Source organism: Sus scrofa, chromosome 9 (assembly GCF_054392235.1).
Source record: "Sus scrofa isolate SSC_HxYL_T2T_F1_AM1 chromosome 9, Sscrofa_HxYL_maternal_Yorkshire_Landrace_v2.0, whole genome shotgun sequence".
Lineage (NCBI taxonomy): Eukaryota > Metazoa > Chordata > Mammalia > Artiodactyla > Suidae > Sus > Sus scrofa.
The window spans coordinates 89,983,851-90,000,541 of NC_139391.1; the positions used below are offsets into that span (position 1 = coordinate 89,983,851).

The 16,691-nt window shown below is 34.8% G+C and overlaps 1 protein-coding gene across 6 annotated transcripts in view; it reads right to left on the reverse strand.

Moving 5' to 3' along the window:
- Positions 1 to 16,691, reverse strand: part of LOC110255479 (uncharacterized) — a 109,267-nt gene that overhangs the window by 4,540 nt on the left and 88,036 nt on the right. For 3 of the 6 annotated variants that reach the window (XR_002335844.2, XR_014815915.1, XM_084977173.1), the window contains one exon: positions 3,810 to 3,950. Coding sequence is in view for 3 of the 6 variants with exons in the window: in XM_084977173.1 (XP_084833299.1) it covers positions 3,810 to 3,950 (141 nt within the window). In the remaining 3 variants the exon portion in view is untranslated. Of the gene's footprint in view, positions 1 to 3,809; positions 3,951 to 7,948; positions 8,087 to 16,691 lie in introns of all 6 variants that reach the window. The other 3 variants (XM_084977172.1, XM_084977171.1, XR_014815914.1) reach the window with 2 other exon arrangements.

A 16,691-nucleotide genomic window follows, 5' to 3' on the forward strand; every position in this document is an offset into this window, starting at 1 on the left:
CTTATGTAAGTATATTATAAAGTATCCTCAGAATTCACTAATGTGGATAACTACTTGCCAGGAAATCAATCTTTTTTGAATACTATAAGAGGGGGCCACTTAAAGTTTCTTTCAATCTTAGATATCAGTGTTTTCATAATTAATCTACCTTCTATTTATAGCTATTCAAACTAAGGAGCCACTCATGAATTGCTTAACTAAATGGATTACTTAACTGTTTCTTAATTGTGTCCCAGGAGTTAATTCCTTTTCATGTTGAATAGTATTACATTGTTATGGACACATGCAATTGTTTATCAGTTGATCTACTGAGGAACATTAGAGTTGGTTCCAGTTTTTGATATTGCAAATAAAGGTGCTTTAAACATGTAGGCACAAGTCTTTTATGGACATATGCTTTCAGTTCTCTTGGGTATAAACTAAGGACTGGAAACCACTTTCATAAAGGAAAGTGTATTTTTGACTTCTTAAGAAAGTGCCAGATTCAGATATTTTGCTTATTTTTTGGGTTGTTGTTTTTATTTGTAATTGGCTTTTTGTAATTTTTATTGAAATATAGTTGACTTAACAGTTCCAGATATACAATAAAGTGATTCAGATATACACACATATATTCTTTTCTATACTCTTTTCATTATAGGTTATTATAAAATGTTGAGTGTAGTCCCCTGTGCTATACAGTGGTCATTGCTGGTTATCTTTTTGATATATAATAGTGTGTATATGTTAATCCCAGCCTCCTAATTTATTCCTCCACTCCCCCCATTTCCCTATTGGTAACCATAGACTCTGTCTCTGAGTCTCTTTTGTAAATAAATTCGTTTGTATTCTTTTTTTAGATTCCACAAGTGATATAATTTGCTATTTTTCTTTCTCTCTCAGGCTTTCTTTACTTAGTATGTTAATCTCTATGCCCATTCCTGCAGCTGCAAGTGGCATTATTTCATTATTTTTATGGTTCAGTAAAATCCCATTGTATATATGTACCAGATCTTCTTTATTCATTCCTCTGTCAGTGGACATTTAAATTGCTTCCATGTCTTGGCTATTGTGAATAGTGCTATTATGAACGTTAGGGTACAGTATCTTTTTGAATTTTATCTCCGGATATATGCCAAGGAGTTGGGATTGTAGGATTATATGGTAGCTCTATTTTTAGTTTTTTTTAAGGAACCTCCATACTATTCTTCATAGTGGTTACACCAATTTACATTCCTACTAATATTGAAGGAGGATTTCCTTTTCTCCACACCCTCTCCAGCATTTATTGTTTGTAGACTTTTTGATGATGGACATTGTGACTGGTATGAGGTGATACCTCATTATGAGTTTTGATTTTCCTTTCTCTAATAATTAGTGATGTTGAGCATCTTTGCATGTGTGTCTTGACCATCTGTCTGTCTTTGGAAAAATGTCTGTTTACATCTTCTGACTATTCTTTGATTAGGTTGTTTGGTTTTTTGACATAGAATTAAATGAGATTTCTGTATATTTTGGAGAGTAATCCCTTGCCAGTCACTTAGGTTGCAAAGATTTTCTCTCATTCTGTGGGTTATATTTTTATTTTTTTATGGTTTTCTTTGCTGTGCAAAAGCTTTTAAGTTTAATTATGTCCCATGTGTTTATATTTGTTTTAATTTTCATTAATCTGGAATGTGATTTATGTCACATCTGAAAAAAAAATACTGCTGTGATTTATGTCAAAGAGTGCTCTGTCTATGTTTTTTTCTAGAAGTTTTATAGTAAAAAAAAAACCAAAAAACAAAAAACAAAAACAAACAAAAAACACAAAAAACGTAGAAGTTTTATAGTATCTGTCCTTATGTTTAGGTCTTTAATTTATTTTGAGTTTATTTTTGTGTATGGTATTAGAGAATGTTCTCATTTCATTCTTTTACATGTAGCCATCTGGTGTTTCCTGCAGAACTTATTGAGGAGGCTGCCTTTTCTCCATTGGTATCTTATTGCTTACTTTGTCATAGATTAGTTGACCATGGGTTATATCTGACTTTCCTATCCTTTTACATTGATCTATATTTCTTTTTTGGAACAAGTACCATACTGTTTTGATGACTGTAGCTTTGTAGTATAGTCTTAAGTGGGGAGCCTGATTCCTCCAGTTCCATTTGTCTTTCTCAAGATTGCGTTGGCTATTCAGCATTTTTGTGTTTCCATTCAAATTTTTTGAAAAATTGTCCTAGTTCTGAGAAAAATGCCATTGATAATTTGATAGGGATTGCATTGAATCTGTAGATTGCCTTGGGTGGTATAGTCATTTTGACAATATTGATTCTTCCAGTCCAAGAGTATGGTATATCTTTCTATATGCATCATCTTTGATTTCCTTTATCAGTGTCTTAGAGTTTTCAGAGTACAGGTCGTTTGCCTTCTTATGTATGTTTATACCTAGGTATTGTATTCTTTTTTTATGTGATGGAAAATGGGATCGTTTCCTTAATTTCACTTTCTGATCTTTCATTGTTAGTGTATAGAAATGCAAGAGATTTCTGTGTGGTAATTTTGTATCCCGCAACTTTACCAAATTCACTGATGAGCTCTAATAGTTTTCTGGTAGCATCTTTAGGATTTTCAATATAGGGTATCATGACATCTGCAAAAAATGACAGTTTTACGTCTTCTTTTCCACTTTGGATTCCTTTTATTTCTTTTTCTTCTCTGATTGCTGAGCTAGAACTCCAAAACTATGTTTAATACACATGGTGAGAGTAGGAATCCTTGTCTTATTCCTGATCTTAGCAGAAATGCTTTCAGTTTTGGACCATTGAGAATGATGTAATCCTTGGGTTTGTCATATATGGCTTTTATTATGTTGAGGTAGGTTCTCTATATACCCCTTTTCTGGAGAGTTTTTTTTAATCAAAAATGGGTGTTGAATTTTATCAAAAGCTTTTTCAGCATCTATTGAAATGACCACATGGTTTTTATTCTTTAGTTTGTTAGTGCTCTTAAGGCCTTCAACTGATTTTTTATAGTCCCCACACTTATGAAAAGTAGTCTGCTTCAATCAAGTTCTAATTATCAAAATTTTAATAAGATTTTGAGAAGAGCTTCACAACATCTTGATTGGTGTCAAATAAATAACGGTACCATCACCTAGCCATCTTGATATATAAAATTAGCCATTACATGTACCCTTTGTCAATTTGGCACACATACGTATCAGCTTCAAACATATTTAATCTCTACAAATACATAAGTAATACTTCTGCTTACTATGATTCACCTATCTCTTGTGCAACCCGAAGTCCATTGACCTTTTCACCAGAAGATGATGTGAAATGATAATCAGTCTTCCCTTCATATTCTATAACTCAGATACTATGATGTAAAGTTAACGATACTTTACTATAATACTATTTACTATTAATGCATCTCACATGAGATGAAAAACGATTGCATGTATACATACACAAATGTATTAATAACAAAATAAGGAAGAAATACTCATAACAGTTACATTGCTAGGGTCTCCAGCTGGTCACATGACTGTAACTGGTATTTAAAACTATCTATTTCCCTCATCCCTCCCATATTATTTTAGCCCTCAGAAAGCATCTCAGCTGGTCATGGTATTTACTTGGTGGGGTTACCCAAATCTTCATTCTGGAAGGTTCTAGGCCATTAGTAACCCTGCCTGAATTGTTATAGCTTTCTATTCAGTTTATCACAGGGCATGTGATAAGTACTAAGAAATGCCCTAAAGGAACTTCTGCATTACAAATACCCTCTTCCTTACCTCTGTTTTATATTAGTAGTCTAATTTCCCTTTGGTAATCAGGATTCCTCACCTTTGCCAGTAGAGTAGCTTCCTTCTTTGCCTGTTGATTCAGAGACATGAGGAGCCCAAAGTGATCAGCTAGTAGTCTTAACTTCCAAGTCAGTGGAATCATGCTGTGTTTACTGGTAGATGTATTCCTCCCTTTGGAGACCTGCAGACCAGCAAAACATAAGATGGTGAGAACAGGAAAAAAAAAATTTTTACTGGTGGATCACTAGCAATAACAGTGAGTGGTGCCACTTCTGTTTCTACTGCTTGATTTCTGGACCCATGAATCCTGGATATGGATGAAACAAAATCATATATTTTTTTGCACACTAATTTTCAAGATTCCTTTGTATTTATATTACAGTATATTATATATGTGCAAATATATGCATATACATTACATACACATACCTATAAATTGACATAAACTTGAAAATAGTTAAAGTAATACACAAATTAAAGACTGTTATGAACTGTGGTACCATTTTATATATGAAAAAACACATTACAACATTAAATACTGTTTCCACTTATATATATGAATATGAAGTAGTAAAACCAGAACAGAAAAGATAGATGAAATACTAGAACAGGGTTATTATTATTAGATAGACAAAGTGATATGATTAGAGAAAGGTATAAAGGAACTTTCAATTATATAAAATTATTATTTAAAAAAAATCAAATATTGCAGAAACTACACTTTTCAAATGGGTCACCTGAGTCTATGCCATGGACTGATTGCACCCTCCCAAAGTTCATATATTGAAGCTTTAAGCGCTGTACAATGATATTTGGAAAAGGAGTCTTTGGGTGGTAATCAGGCCTAGATTAGGTCATGGGATGGTGCCTTCATGATGGGATTAGTGCCCTTACAAGAAGAGACATGAGAGAATTTAATCTCTCCATCATGTTCAGGACATAGCGGTCATGCTTAGCCCTGGAAGAGAGATCTCACCAGAATTCTACCTTGCTGGCATCCTGATCTCATGCTTCCAGGCAGCAAATTATTAGCAAATAAACTTCTATTATTTGTCAAGCTATCTATGGTATTTTGTTATGGATAAAACAGTCATTATTCAAAATATAATTCCTTATATTTGAAAAATTACCTTCCTTTAAAATGATTTATTGCCATGAATATCAAGATCACATTGCTTAAAGAGTACACAGAAAAGCGGAATTCTAGAAAAATTAAAAGAAAATAAAACCATTGGATATTGTAAAATCCTTGAAGGTAGGAACTGCATGACTTGCAGTGCCTGGTACAGCATCTGCCATATGTCAGTGTTTGTCTGCTGCATAGAAAGAGTACATAAACAAAAGAAACTATAAAGCTCCACAAACTAGTGTTCTTCTGAAATCTAACAAAGAGATGAAATTACAACAATAGCAAAAATGTATCTTTTCAGGGACTGATTATCATGCCATAAGTTTCCAACTTTTTTTTGTTTGTTTATTTTGTTTTTGTCTTTTTAGGGCCTTGCCTGTGGCATATGGAAGTTCCCTGGCAAGGGGATGAATTGGAGCCACAGCCACAGCAACGCCAGATCTGAGCCATGTCTTCGAGCTACACCATAGCTCATGGCAATGCCAGGTCCTAAACCCTCGAACCGGGCTAGGGATTGAACCTATGTCCTCATGGATATTGGTCGGATTCGTTACTGCTGAGCCACAGTAGGAATTCCAAGTTTCCAACTTTTAATGTTGCTATGAATAACATGTTCTGATAAAACTAGGTTCCTAATATCCTCTTTAAACAAATTACTAATTCCAGTTTCTACAATTGCAATTAAGCCCTTTCTTCTGCTTTCTTTACAATCTCCTTTCCATAGCCTTCCTTTGCTATTCCAAATTCTGAATCACTTCACACTAAATGGAGGCATGTGATAAGTTTCCTCCTTTGTGTTCTTTTAAGCTAGTCATCCTGAAGAGGGAATCACTCGTTTTGTATCAGTCCCAAGAGGTGTACTTCAACTTCTTAAGGAAAAGCGATCACATTTTATTAACCTGCATCATATAAAGTTCAAAAGATTTTTTGACTGATACACCAATAAGCTGTCATTATAGAGAACCACATATAGACTATGCGCCTGGATAGAATTACTAGAAATGGAGCTATCAGAGAAACCCTGAAAAATAAAGCATGGCTCCAAGTAAGAATTACATAGTATGGTTCTTTCCTTTTTTTTTTTTTTTAAACATCATATGTGTTTATACTTTCAGTAAATTTCCAAATGTGCTAATTCAAATTGGTCTCCTAAGTATTCCCTTCTGTTGGTAGCATTTGGCTGTAGAGTAAAACGAGCAGCTGCCACAGAGTATTTGCTAATGCTTCCTTTCTCAAAGGGAGATTAGTAACAAATTTAAGTTTGTGTTAATCCCCACCTGTATAGCCTGATGGCCTCTGTTGGTTTTTGGTGAGTTCAAATAATTGCTACAAAAATAGTTTGCTCTTATTTGCATAATAGAGGACTATAGCAACAATATCTGCACTCTGTTATTAACCTATTTTGCAGTAAATGGTGTTTACTTATGGCTTTGTACATGTGTTATCTATTAAGTAACATCTCTAAAAAATGGATGCTTACATACTTGTTAAATGGAAACCAAAGTGTCAAAAACGATTTGGAGGAAAGTAAAAGTAAATGGCAAATGTTGACAGTCTTGAGGCTTACTGAAGTTATCAGAAATGTGAATTACTTAGACATTAATAAAAAGAAATAATAATAACAGCTTTTTAGGCTTGACTGGAACCATTTATGGCAAAATTTCAACATCACTTCACACAGTATGACACATTCCCATTTTCCCAGTGCAGTTAAGATTTCAATTACAATATAATACAAATTGTATTAGTCTTATCAGAATAAGAGAGAAGCAGTGAATGATTTTTAAAACAAGGACATTGATTCTGACTCTATGAGGCACTCTTGATTTAAGAAGAAAACCATCAAACACTTGTGATGGAACATGATGGAAGAATAAGAAAAAGAGTGTATATATATATATGTATAACTGGGTCACTGCTGTATAGAAGCAATTGAGAGAACATTGTAAATCAATTATAATTTTAAAAATTTTTTAAAGAAACAAAAATTTTTTTAAAAATGAAGCATTTTTATGTAAAAGATACTGTCTTCCATGGTTTTATTGTTGTTGATTTTTTAAATTTTGCTTTAGCTGTCTTTAAAAATGATTTGGGAGTTCCCCTGGTGGCTCAGGAGTTAACAAACCTGACTAGGATCCATGAGGATGCGGGTTTGATCCCTGACCTTACTCGTGGGTTAAAAGATCTGGCGTTGCTGTGGCTCTGGCATAGGCTGGCAGCTGTAGCTCTGATTGGACCCCTAGCCTGGGAACTTGCATATGCCACCAGTGTGGCCTTAAAAAGCAAAAAAAAAAAAAAAAAAAAAAAAATTGTAGTGATCTAGCATAAACATAATGAACGTGTGTTAATTACAAGATGTTTTTAAATGTAAATGATCAGGATCCATTTGGGAGAGGTGAGTCTCCGGTAATTAGACCTAAGGTATCTTTCACCAAGTATTTTCTAGCTCTGAAAGAGAACTGTTGTTGCTGGCATCTCTTGTGACTTCAGATCCAATATCAGAGATGTTCAACTCTTCTTCTCCAAGACCATGCTACTCAGAACTTGAGCAAGAATTTCTTCTGGGAAATTTTTCTGCATAGTTTGAGTACCTCATTCATAGTGTAAAGAATGATGGGAACAGATATAACCTTCAAAAATGTTGGTGGCACTGCTAAGAAAACACTTTTGAGCTAATAATACCACCACTCAGCTTTTAATGTAGTATTATGACATGAATTCCCAGATTGAAAGAGACCTGAAGAAGTGTACTCCATGGTACAGGATATGGATATGGATATGGCACAGGATTTTGTATGGATAGGTGGAAGAAAGAACTGAAAAAACCCTGTAACTTTGTATCTTTAATTCTCCAACTTACCAAATTTCATTGATAAATCAAAAAAATCATAATACATGAAATTTGAAATTTGATTAAATAAAAAATAAATATAAAACAATTTTCATCCTACTAGGCTAGTGGAAGATTCAACCTCAGTTTTTCTGGGGCTCCCCATACAACAAGCAGCACAAGTTCCCAGTATTAAGAAATGGGAGCTCTCTCCAGTTACCTACAGACAGTTGGCGCCGGCTGCCACAGGGAGGCCTGATAACTTGTTGCTCTAAGGAGCCCTGGTGTTCTTCCTTAAGCATCTTCAAAAAAGCTGAGAATCTGAGCAGAGTTTCAGAGGATTGTGTGATCTGTCTCTCTAGGGTCACAGGAAAACAAAAACAAAAACACCTATATTTTTATGTTTCTCAAAGGCACATCCCTCTCCCTTGCCCCCAAAGGACTCCAGCACTGTTCTTTCACTGATTTTAGCAGGAGTCTGCTTTATACAGCTTCTATTTTCTGCTCTGTAAAAACCTCTAAAGAAAGGAATGACAAAGATCACCTACCCACCTGGAATGAAGGGACTGCAAAATTTGTAGGGAACGCAAATGCTATTCAGTATTGGAATAGAATACTGCCGAAAACATGAGTTTTAAAGTGATGAAAAGTTTGCTAGAAAATTTTAATGGTCAGTGAACCAAAATGTGAAAAATACTTTGTCTTGTCCCTTCAATGCAACTCATTCTGATAAGACTTAAAAGCATGTGATAAAACTTTTTCCAAGCCATTTTTTTGTTCAGTTTTCTTTGAACTCAAAACGAAAATTGACTTTATCACACAGTAGAATCTCCTCTTCACCCTCTCCCCTGATCACTTTTCTCTCATCAACAGGGGACTGCACTGTTAAGGTAACTCCTGAGAAGGGGGTACTTCTTGCATTTATTGACTGTCATTGTTTCAGAAATACTGATGCAAGCTAGATTCTTTCACTGCATATTCCTTCACCAGTCACAGGTGATTCTTTACTCCCCATACCCTCAATTATTGGATCCTATTGGTTTTGCTTTTGTCCATTTCTATGTGCTGACATTTTTATGATGCTCTGGTTACCTTAGCTTCATCCAGAGCCTTCTCTTGAGGAATCTGCCTGCCTACATGCAGATATCCCTTTATTCCACCCTGTATGACATCACATGAGTTTTCTGAAAGTACTCTTTTAGCTTGGTATCCTTGGTCCTGCCCAATAGTGTTGATTCTTTCTCTCTTGTAAGAGGATTATTTCCAGGCTATTCAGCCTGGCCTTTCCAACCTACAAGAATATGGATCCAACTTTCTTTTGCCTTATTTCTTCTTATATCTCTGAAAAAACTCACTCAACCTAGGCAAACCTTCCTATTCTCTTCTTTTCAGTCCACAAGTCCCTATCTCTGTTTTTAGGATATGCTATTGCTCTCCTTTTGCACCTGGGGAAATCCCCAATATTCTTTAAGTCCAGGTCAAGACCTGCCTTCTCCAAAAATGTTCTTCAAAAACTGTTGTAGAGAGAGTGGCTTCTCTTATCTGAAAACCTCCAAGTTTGCTTTCCTGTAGCCATTCATTATTTCCTTGAGTATATAATTGTTTAGACTTATGGTTGCTCTTCTTGTATTTTTAAATCATGTCATTAATGAAGATTTACCTCTGTGGCTACAGACTGTGGGCTTTGAGTGTGAGACTGCTATGGTTCTCAGTAGGTCTTCTGACAGAGATCTGTACAGCCTGTGGAGCTGTTTTACCCTGCCATTAAGATGTCTGAAATGATGACTATGGCAGAATTGAGAGAAGAACATGTTTTTAAATGAACTATCTCTGTGTATATATAAACATATATATGCACATAAGTATCTATCTATGTATATCTTTAGCTTCTATTGCAAATAAAATGGATTAAGTGAACATCTTGATTTTTGACAGCATTTGAGAAAGGGATCCCACATTCTTCTGGAATAAAGAAACAGGAAATTTAACTAGTGTAGGGGATACCTTTCCTCCAAGAGAAAGGAAAAAACTTCCTCCAGCAACCAAAATCCAATCTAATCTTTAAAAAAGTATTTTGTATGCACATAAAAGTGGGCATTTGAATTATCCATTCATCAAAGCATTAAAACTCAAAAACTCATTTCTGCTCTCCAGAATGGCGCCATTGCACATTTCTGCTCCAGAATAATTCGTGTGGATGGATCTGGCAGCCAAACATGAAAGTGTGGGTGCTGAATGGCTGGCAGCTGGCCCAGTATTTAACCCTGCTGTTTTAGAATGTCATAAAATAAGCACAATTTAATCTTTCCAAATCATTTGGTCAGTGGCTGTGATTTCCGCAGAAAATAACTTCAAAGAAGACAGGCACCTCTGTTGATGCTTATTTAAGCAGCCTTGAGTGCTAATATATTTAAGAATAGGAAACAAAAACCTCAAAGCCTGTAATACATTCTTAGAATTATATACCAAGGGTGGTGTTGTAGACACGCCTACTGAGTTTCCTGATGGTAAAGATGTGCTCAGATTGATACCATTAAGAGATAATGTCATCAGCTAAAAAGTCATCACAGGTGTATAGATGCTGCTTGTGAAACCTATCAAAGCAGAAACTTTGCCCTAAATACAGAGTACAGATTGGTGGTTGTCAGAAGTGGGGGTTATGGGTTGGTGGAATGGGTGAAGAGAGTCAGAATGTACAAACTTCCATTTAGAAAGTATGTAAGACCCGAAGATGTGATGTATACTAGAGTATGACAACTGGAGTTAATATTGTACTGTATATTTGAAAGTTGCTAAGGAAGTAAACCTTAAAAATTCTCAAGATGTTAACTAGGCTTGTTATGGTGATCATGGTGCAATATACACAAATATCAAACCATGATACCATGATACCCCCTGAAACTAACAATGTTGTATATTGATTATACTTAAAAAAAAAAAAAAAAGCAGAGACTGCTATGGGGAACATAAATGAGTGTGTAAAATGGTGACATATACTCGTGACTTGGAAAAAACAAACATTTATTTAGGGTACTCCTCACAATAATTTCATTTAATTTATGACATGAGGTAAAATACAGATTGCATCATTTTATCTTATGGGAACTTGGACCCTTATAAGAAACAACTCTTTTATTAATGCTGTCGTTTGATCGTTTGGAGTGTTTTATATGATTTATTTCAATTTTTGTTTCTAGCATATGTGGAGGATATATTTCAAATTAAGGAAACCAAACTTGGCCTAGTCTAGCATGAGGGACCCTGTTATCATAGTTAAACAAATTTTATCATGGTCGATGAAACTCCAAGACATGGTTCATTATTAAGACCTTCTCACTTTGTCTTAATTTAAAAAGTGTATAGAAGAAGTGCATTATTTTCCCAATGTGTTTATCTGACTTAGACTTATACCACACAAGAAGAATAGTTTAAACCAAACTTACTTCTAATATCAATAACAAAATCAGTTTACCTTTTATTTACCTTATCAAGGACTAATAAGATAAATCACATTAGACATTTTATTAATAATCCTAAAGTACTTTTTCTATCCATTATCTGTTGTGCAGATGTTATTTTGCTTTATATTTCTGGTGACAACTTTTAATTATAAGTAACGGTCCATTATGTAACTCAGAAACACATCATGTATATTTCTTTATATTTTCTGGTGACAACTTTTAATTATCAGTAACAGTCTGTTATGTAACTCAAAACACTTCATGTATATTTTAATTCCCTGATCTCTGTCTTTTATATTTTCATTTCTAATCTATATTTTCTTCCCTGTCAAAACTAGGATCAATGATTTGTCGTAATACCATCCTGAAATTCCTTTCCCCTTGAATATCCTTATATTGTAATTTTTAGATAATCAATTTCTATTTTTGGTTTACTTCAACCAGTTAAGTTCTGTGTTATTTTTTCCTTGGCTATCAGTGATTACCAGAAAAAAGAAAATGACATAACTCTATTAATAAATGCCATTACAAAGATGACATTAGCTAGAACAATCTTCATACTAACTGCCATCTCACCCAGAGATTGCTGCAGGTGTTTACATTCTTCTTAAACCTACATAATTCACTCTCTGCAAAATGATCTATCCTTCTTAACTGCAGAGTAAAATTTTCTCCCCTCAAATCCCATGGGGATAAGGGTCTGGATCACCCCACCAGCAGATAAACCTATACCAAGAGGACTGTTTGTTGAGGGTGAGAAGCATCTAAAACTGGTGGTAGAGCAGGGGATGAGAATATTAATTACTCTCCAAAAGATGACTCACTGAATAACCTCAGAATAAAAGTAACGCTTTCTGATCCCTTGTGTAGCAAAGCCTTACCTTTCTTTAAAGATTGATGTCAGTCACCCCTGACACTATGGTTACCCATTTGTTTTCCTCATAGTCTTGGCATAGAAGCCTGAAGTAACATGTTTTTAGCTGTAGCAGAGTTCAGTGAGACTGTTTCCTTTGGTGGAAAAATTCTCCTTTGAGAGCTAAAACTTTTCAATCTAAGAACCTGTTTGTGACAATGAGAAGCACAAGTTCCCCTAGTCTGTTGCTGGGTGAGATGGTAATTGAGATGATTGCCATTTCTATCATTTGGTCCCCAGACTCATGTTTTCTACTTATTTACTTTTTTATGTTTTTTTTTTCCATTATAGTTGGTTTACGGTGTTCTATCAATTACTACTTCATAGCAAAGTGACCCAGTCTCTCTCTCTCTCTCTCTCACACACACACACATATATGTATGCCTTCTTTTTCTCACATTATCCTCTATTGTGTTTCATCAAAAGTGACTAGATATAGTTCCCTGTGCTGTACAGAAGGATCTCATTTGATTGAGAGCATACGCTCAGTCCTGAGGATGATGCCATCCTGGAGGAGAATCCTTGCAGAGTATCATTTCCAATCTTGTGCCTCAGCTGTATGGTACGTGGCCAAGTTACTGTAATCCCGAGCTGGTGGCTTCTTTGTGGTCATGTATGGCAAAGAAGTAGTGGATCCCTTAGTCCTATTGCCGCTTCTCCTTTTATGTAATTATCAAATGATTTGGTATCATGTGTCAGTGACAAAAACACTCCATAAATCCTCAGATAATGGGTCCAGACAAGGCTCTGCTGGCATAAGTCAATCCCATACCAAAAATGTATGTCAGTTTCAGTCAAGATAAGTTACTGTTCTTTTCAGAGTGAATGAGTCCAATAGAGTCAACCAGGAAGCTGACTGGACTCTTCCGGGTACAGTGCTGTACTAGGGTCCAGGATTTGACAGTTTGAGCATTTAACAGTGGCAGTCACTAAATGAGCATTGGTGAGCAGGAGCCAATGCTGCCAGAGCCCATGCATAGCCTCCCTGACTTCACTCTTCTTGTACCCATTGTGCTAGCACTAGAGTAGACAATGATGGAGCCTGGGTGATGTCTCTTGGCCAAGTCTGTCAACCTGGTTGGTTAGTGCCTCTTCTGTGGACAGTATGTTCTCTCAGGGATATTGACAGGAATTTAAGATCTTCACATTTTCTGCTCAGTCCATAGATCCAAATACATATCACTTTTCTAGACCTCTTGGTCTCCATTTTTCCATTGTTACTTTTCTATGCCCCTCTCCAATCAGCTGGACTATTTTCCACTGTCCATGAGTCCATGTCTTCTGGGGCTTTTTATCTTTCCACGCAAAGTAGATGCTAAATTCACCACTTTGTGCTCTGCCAATTGGGAGAGTTTTCCTATATCATTTCCTTTCAGAAAAACCCCTGAATTGAGAGCTGATATGAATTAGCCATCAATTTTCAGCTGACACCAACACACCAACATATCACACCAACTCTTTCATGAACCCATTACTGAGGAGGTTCTCCATCACTTGTTTGTAAGGAATCTCAATGCTGCCATAGGTCTAACTTGGGGGAAATCTGCTAATACAACAGGGGTAGATAACATGGGCCACCTGCTTATGCAATTACTTTTTCTCTCTTTTTTTTTTTTTTTTTTTTTTTTTTTTGGTCTTTTTGTCTTTGTTGTTGTTGTTGTTGTTGCTATTTCTTGGGCCGCTCCCGAGGCATATGGAGGTTCCCAGGCTAGGGGTCGAATCGGAGCTATAGCCACCGGCCTACGCCAGAGCCACAGCAACGCGGGATCTGAGCCGCATCTGCAACCTACACCACAGCTCACAGCAACGCCGGATCGTTAACCCACTGAGCAGGGGCAGGGACTGAACCCGCAACCTCATGGTTCCTAGTCGGATTCGTTAACCACTGCGCCACAACAGGAACTCCTTTTTTTTTTTTTTTTTTTTTTTTTTTTAATAGCCAGCTTAAATAATCACCTTTTAAAAAAATTCTTCAAGTAGAGAAGATGTACATCTCTGCTGAAGAAGAGAGAGAATTCATCCTTGTTCTGCCTTTTTGTTTTGTGCAGGCCTTCAAGGAATTGGATGATGCCTATCATCCAGTATAATGAGGGTGGATCTTCACTCAGTCTCCCGACTCAAATATCAGTCTCTTTCAGAAACACTGTCGGGGACACATCCAAATGTTTTACCAGCTATTATGGCATCCCTTAGGAGAAGTCATATTGACATAGAATTGACCACAACACACAGGTAAAATTAAGATAAAGATATGTTATCAGTATTATTTAATTACTCAGTAATGCAGTCAACAAATAGTAAATATATTGAAAAACAACAAGGATGAAACAAGATTACATTTATTTTTAAATATGATCATTTCTTTAGAAAAGCAAAATAACTTGCATAAATTGTTAGAAATTATAACAAATTTCAATAAGGCGGTCATTTGCAGAATAAGCTCTTTTCTAATAGAACAGTATCAAATACAAAATATACATTCCATTTACAAAATCAATAAAATGTAACATACCAAGTAAACTTTAAAAGAAATAGTAAATATCCACATGAATATGATTATAAAACTCTACCAAGGGACATTAAAAAGATCTTTAATGAGATAGATATTGTATTACTGGATAGTAAAATTTTTAAATATTTTAAAATATCAATCCTTCCTAAATTAGTCTGAGAATTCAAGGCATTCCCAATGAAAATAGATATTTGTTTCTCTTTGGTCTCAAATCAAACATGATAAAGCTCAGAAAAGTCTTTGACATGTAAGCAATGAGTGTTACCTAGCCTTCCATAGCATTAAACTTCATTATAAAGGTGAAGTGATTGGAAACATTCAGTACTGATGCAGAAATAAACATATCAATGGTACAAAATAAACAATCTAAAAATAGATGTAAATATGTGTGGGAAAATAATATATGTAAATAAGCTGGCATTTCTAGGTAGTCTAGATCGTTCACCAGGAGTACCAGGCCAACTGGCACATAATTTGGAAAAAAAAAAAAAATACTGGAAAATAAACCTGGACAGCTACTTCACTTCCACCCAAATAAATCCCAAATGGACTTCAAAGTATTATACATGTAAAAAACAACAAACACAAGAAAATCACTTTCAAATATCTTTCATCTTTGGTGTAGGGAAGCTTTTCTAATTATGCTGCAAAATTCAAAATCCACAAAGGAAAAAAACTAATAAATTTTAAAACGTAAACCTAAAAGATATAAGAAAAATAGGAAAATCATTAGCAAGGTGGAAAGACAAAAATATGACAGCCATGAGGGTAATTATTATTATTGGAGAAAAATGTCGCATAAAACATAATGTCAGCAAAGAACAACACAAAAAGAAAATTTAGTAAATTGCCTGAACTGACATTTCAGGGTCACATGTTCAATGACCTTAAAACATGTTCAAGTTCTTCATCTCAACAATACAAAAAAATTACAAACAGTGAAATATCATGGCCAAAAGGTTGGCAAGTATTTTTAAATTATTAGTAAGATGATTTGGCAATATTTATTAGAATTTGACTTGTGCATATCTTTTGACTCTGTATTTCCAATTTTAAATACTATTCTTTGCAAAGACAAGTGGTAGAGATTTCAGTATGAAATAACAATCTTTGCAACAGAGAAAAACCTGAAAACAACCTTGTCTAATAATAGAAACATTATTCAATTGGAGAGGATTAAATAAGTTAGCATATGAACTACATAATAATATGCAGCCATTAAAAATAAAATATAGTTATTCATGATACATTTTCACGTGAAGAGAAGAATGTTGTAGAATAAAATATAAAATGATTCTATTTATTACTTACAAGTATATTAAGAACACATGCCCACATATAGAGATTTTGGAAATGCACAGAGCTAGTAACATTGAGGAGGGGGGTAAGAATGCTGTGTGAGTGGCAGGAAGGAGACAGGGGAAGAGATCAAAGAGAAAATAAAAAATTGCTTTTTAATCCTATTATATATAGTTATGTATTGCTGGAAGTTTTCTCGATTAGCATGTATGCTTTGTGTTATTTTGAAATGGAAAAAAATAGTGATAAAACTCATGTTTATATGGGGGTAATAAAACAGGCATCCTCTGACAGTTTTCTTGGCAATGGAAACTATTACAGTTTTTTTTTTTTTTTTTTAGAAAGCATTTGCTAACATCAATAAGTTGAATAGTGTGCATACACATTGAGCCAATAATATTTTCAAAAATTACACAATAGCTATATAAGCCCAAGTATGCAAAACTGTTTATGAGAATGCTCAACGAAGAATTGTTTCTAATAGCCAAAGTTTGAAAACAACCACAATATTTTATCTGTAAGAAATTGGTTAATGTATGATTTATTTATTAAGAGCATACAGTGCAATATTAAAAACATTGGAGCATATCTCTATATATTGCAGGACAGGACCTAAAATTCTGTCTAGTTTCTGTAAATGAATAATTATTAGTATATACACTGTTGGTTTATTTTATGTGAAAAATCTGAATAATATACATGAATCTGTTAACATATGTATATGTTATATATATACATATTCACATACAATCTTTGTTATGTTTGAAGAGTAAGAGTC